The 5,556-nt window shown below is 34.5% G+C and overlaps 1 protein-coding gene across 1 annotated transcript in view; it reads left to right on the plus strand.

The window, feature by feature from the left end:
* The window catches only part of LOC105626996 (lachesin-like), a 48,186-nt gene that overhangs the window by 13,200 nt on the left and 29,430 nt on the right, over positions 1-5,556 (plus strand). The window contains exons 2-3 of the mRNA XM_012208278.1: positions 1,470-1,576; positions 4,691-4,876. Coding sequence (XP_012063668.1) covers positions 1,470-1,576; positions 4,691-4,876 — 293 coding nt within the window. The remainder of the gene's footprint in view (positions 1-1,469; positions 1,577-4,690; positions 4,877-5,556) is intronic.

Consider the following 5,556-nt stretch of genomic DNA (forward strand, 5'->3'; position numbering starts at 1 on the left):
AGGATCCTGAAATATAAAAACAACAGTATTGTAAAGTCAGTTCTTCTTATTTGCTCTGTAGAATCTATTTGCGCGAGAAAATGCATTCGAGAGAGAGTGCATGCTTCCCCGCGTCGTTTCGCCTCTCCCCGTACTGATCGATTCAATCAACATTTACGTCATCATTCTGTAAACTATCGGATAACCATCTCGACGCGATACTCGGCTGCCGATTATAAGATTAATTCAATTCGCTCGGCGCGAGTCGTCAAGTGGCCGTTTAGTTTATTGAGGAGACATAAGAATTCTTTGACGTTCAAATTTACGCAAAACCATTTAAATTCCGCGTGCGCATATATTATTCCAGGAAAAAGGAAATTTGACGGGTAAACTTTTTGTATGAAATGATTACGTCTTCGCCCATTGTTCGCGCATTCTGCACTCTCGGTATCCATTTTGTTGGCGAAGCAATTTATACGTTTCGTCTTATTTTACGCGTCAGCCATGTCATATTGAACGCTATCGTTCCTATAGCGCTATTATTCATAACGCAGCTGCAAAATAATCTGAGAATATGTGAAAAATAAGAAAAAGTAAAAGGGGATGTGTCCTGTACGTATAGAACATCACGTTAGCTATAATCATGCATGATGTAATATTTATGGCAGCTGCGTGTGCTGCACGCATAATTTCATTAGGAAGATAATAGATGGAGATATGTACGTTTCCATCACACCAATTACATTGTTGTGAAATAAATTCATTTAAATTGATCGTATCAAAATCAAACTCGTCCTCTTTAAGTTTTAATTCGTAAAGTATGTACTTAAAATATTACATAAAAATGATATAAAATTATGTAATATAAAATCATATTTTATTTTATTTTCATATTTAAAATAAACTTTTAAAATAAAAATACATTATGAATTAAGAGGCAAAGAGAATGGTAATATAATATAAAATTATATTATTCTCGTCAACCTACTTTAAACACAATAGAATTTGCAAAAATTATTTTTATTTCAATAATGTATTATAGAAACACCTATATTTCATAATTGCATGAAGATTGTTGTTTTCAATAAAAAATATGCATTAGTATGGAAAGATAATTATGTGCAATATGCTTTTTTAAAACTTTCATAAATTTATAATTCATCGAATAGAGCAGATAGATATGGACAAGATAATCAGCGTCGATCAATGTTACTCGTGAATATGAAAGTTTGCTTAAGTGGTATCACATACGACAGTGATTCTCGCTAATTCGACGTCACGTCTGCGCGTTTAATTTGCAGTTGCGAGACGCATCTCCGCGTTTAGCCGAGTCGCGTAGCATTCAGCCTTCTGACGTTTATTCGTTTTCGCATAAAGTGCATTCTGCACGACGGCGAATTGACGTCGCTGTCGAAAAATTGCCGGCGGTGCGCGGTATGCAAATGGCGTATGTATTTTTCACGAACGTCGTACGTATTTTATCGTTTCAGGCGGCGCTTTTCAGCCCGAATTCTCTGGCCCTATCACCAATCTAACAGTGCCACTTGGGAGGGACGCCACTTTCACGTGTCTGGTGAAACATCTAGGAGGTTACAGGGTACGTTGCATGAAAAGCGACAGCGTGTCTGTGATGTCGTAACGCTCGCTTAACTTCTCCGAGTCTCACTTAACTTCTGAAAGGAGATGCGGCCTTTAAAAAGTCATATCTACCCCCCCCCCCCTTCCCAAGTTAAACTTTTGCGGTACACACGAACATTTATTCGAGGTGTGCTGCGTTATAATGTTGACATTGTCCGATAACCACGAAAATCTAGTAGAAACCTCGATATAAAGCAAGCGAAATAAAAGGACAGCTTAATCGCATCGTTGGGTCCTGGATACAATGGAAAAAATATTAGGAACAGAAATAAATTTAAATTTTAGAAAAATAAAAAAGGAGATTAAACGTAATGGACACAAATAAGTTATAAGATATAATGTCTTATTTGCATTTATATTAATTGTGCGTTTTACTTAAGATGATTCTTTTAGTATTGAGTTACCATAAATTGAGTTACCATAAAAATGTTTAATTTTCGTATATAATAAAATTGAAATACCGAAATTGCGTGTGCAAAATTCTATAGTAAATAACGATATAAGAGAGGAAAAAAAATGTTGAAAATGAGAATAACTTTTCACGTATAATTTAGTGACACACAGAGCCGCAGACACTTTTTTTTTACTAACACTTGCACACAAATCTTATTTCATAGACATTTTTCAAAAACGAAATTATAATAATTTCAAAAAAAATGAAATTAATGGTCACAAAAAAGTAATAGGTCAACGGCATTCTACAAAGATATTTACGTGTATAAACTTGCATATAAATTTAACCACAAAAAGTAAACATAATCTCATCTTGATTTCATTCGATGAAAATGCTCTTGATTTACTTGATAAATTAAATCAGCTTATTCTAGATTTAATTTATATTGAAGAAGACTCTGTGAATCAAAACGTCTATAGATTATTTGATATGTTACTTTAATTATATAATAATACAAATATGTTACTTTAATATTAATTATTTGCTAGCAAATACCATTGCTCATTTATTTGATTGTTTTTGTAATTAAATTGTTTTGCAAACTTTGAACGATATTTACATTCTTTGTTATTATCTAAATTATGCGTATGTTTGTAACTTTAAATGGGGCCTGGTGAGACACCTCAAATTTTCGTCAATTTACTAAAAAACCATCTTAATCTCTGTTCTTAATTTCTTTTATTTCTCTAATATTTATTTTTAATATTTTTTCCAACGTGCATGCAGTTTTAAATCGCGACATGTTAATATTATCTATATATTCATTTACATCATAATATCCTAAAAAAGAATTCTTCACAGAACACATTTCTAGTACGGAAATTAATTTTTATTTTCTATAAAATAGAGAGCAAATCCATAATGAGAAAAGAATCCTCGACAAGTACATGAAAAGACATTTAACGCTTTAAATCTGTACGATTTTCACGAAAGTCGATCTTGATATCCGCAAAATTCTTATTTAAAAGCGGAAAGAAGTCGAGAGAAATTTTTCCACTCACTTTTCTTCTTTCAAACCGACTACAAAGAACTTTTATCGATACACGTGTCTATAAGATGATTCGAGCGGCCCGATGGTTTCTTTCAACGCATAACGAAATTTTTCATAAAACTAATTTTATATTACGAATCGATTGCAATGCATGATTCACAGTGAAATAACTTGACTAAGCATAACGCTCTTAAATTCTATCACAAATTCTCATTTTTATGATGATATGGAATTAATAATAATTTTATATGCATAGCCATATAGTGGGATTATCTTTTCCACGCATTATCATTTCTCTTTGCGCTTTTGCAAATTGCATTACGCTACAGTGAGAATCAGTATAACCAGCAACTACATTACAGTATAACCAGTTGCTTCTAGCCGAAGTATGTAGTATTTGTTCGTAGTCGGTCAGATACATTCAGATATGTAGACTAGCTCTCGCTATCCATATCTAACGTCCGATGAAATTGTAGAATGGAATATACGATTACGTTTCACATTGACCCGAATTTCTGTTGGCAGTTCAGTGAAGTAGAAGCAAAATATCAACATAACTAAATGTGTAATATATATTCCATTCTCGAATTTATTCGACCGTATTTCCGTTTCGATCTTCATTGCGTGACACAGATTGCGTAATTATTATTACTGTTAATTTAATCGCGTGAAACAATGCGGACATCGATTACGTGTAAATAAACGTCAACGCCTCATGCCGGTCAAATTAAAATGTGTTTGAAAGCGGGGAATCATAATAATTAAATTTATGTGAAACACAATCGCGATGTGCTAGAAATCTGACAAGTATAGCGTCGAAGTCTCTCCATTTACAATTCTCTTCCTAAGGGAATCTCAAATTCGAAGAGAATGATTGACTCGCAAGCGACTCATTTTATCGATGCTTCTTTAAACGATTCTATATCAAGCAACTGAAATATTTGCCGAGCAATCTTTGATAATTGTAATTAGAATCGACAAATTTCTCATGAAAGAGAAACGTAAATCTTTCATTGTCATTTCTCTCATTTCGAAAATACAATGATCATCCTTTTCATGGATGATGAATGAGCAACGATATCTTCGCAATCGTGCAATATTATGTATACATGCATGAGAATAATGACAAAGCCACGATGTGGTCGAGCTGTCTTTACATTTCGCTTCTTTTATTGCCGATTGAAATGGGCGCGTATGTAGCATAATTTTAGCTATAAGAACGTATGTGCGTGCAATGCGCTCGCTTGCTCGTCGCATGAAATCGCGGGAGCACCTCGCTCGATTCGGAATATTCCAAGGAAAATGCAAATACCGCCTGGAAGTTTGGCCAAGGAGAATCACGCGTGTCAATCTCTGCGCGCACGCGCGCATGTGTGTGTGTGTGTGTGTGTGTGTGTGTGTGTGTGGTGTGTGCGCGCATATGTATGTTTGCATGCACGCACACCTCGGGACAAGCATCCCCCGCATCTGTTTGTATTCCGCAGTCGGGGATGCCTGTGAGGAAATTGCGGCGTCTTCGGCGAAATCCGCGACGCCGTCACTGCGATTTCCGGCACCGACTCTGTCTGCCCCTCCGTTCTCCATCTCCTTCGCCTATTAAGGCTCCGATCTGGCGATTGATGTTCCAGGTCGGTTGGGTAAAGGCAGACACGAAGGCGATCCAAGCTATACACGACCACGTGATCACGCACAACCAAAGGGTATCCGTGTCCCATAGCGACCATTCTATATGGAATCTACACATCAAGGGTGTCCAGAAAGAGGATGGCGGCCTTTATATGTGTCAAATCAATACGGATCCCATGAAGAGTCAGGTATATATTGCACTAAATTTCTTTAAATTGCAAATCGATATAATACGGAATGATCAATCAACTATATAATTTCTATCACGCAAAAAAATATTTTTCCGCTTCAGCTAGAATTATAACTATTTTTTGTATCTATGAGTAAAAAGTATTATATTCGTAGAATTTATAGCAGAAAATTCTAACAATGTATGCAAGATAATTTAGGTTTCATAATCAAATATGAATCACTGCTAAATATGAATCACATAGTTACAGTCGACTGATTGATCGTTACAGAGAGACTTTCTTGATAAATTTGACGAATGGTTGAAATATAAATTCTGTCTCTGTCATCTTTAATTGAATTATTAGATACATATTCAATTTTACACTGCTTGCTAGACATTTATTCAGCTAATTTATTTAGCTAATTTTTTGTATCTAGATAATTTTTCGCTATAACTATAAGATCTTTTTTTTTATTAAATTACCGATAAATTTACATAATTATTTTAATGACCCGACAAAATTATTTTCAAATCCGTATTTATATACGGATAAATTAAATATTTAAAATTTAGGAAATATTGAGTTGTCCGGAAAGTTCGTGCCGATTAAAATTTAAATTTTAGTATACATTTACTAAATTAAAATTTTCTGCATTTCAATTTTCCTTCAACATCGGCACGAACTTTCCAGACAAC

This window comes from Atta cephalotes (assembly GCF_000143395.1).
Source record: "Atta cephalotes unplaced genomic scaffold scaffold00007, whole genome shotgun sequence".
Classification (NCBI taxonomy): domain Eukaryota; kingdom Metazoa; phylum Arthropoda; class Insecta; order Hymenoptera; family Formicidae; genus Atta; species Atta cephalotes.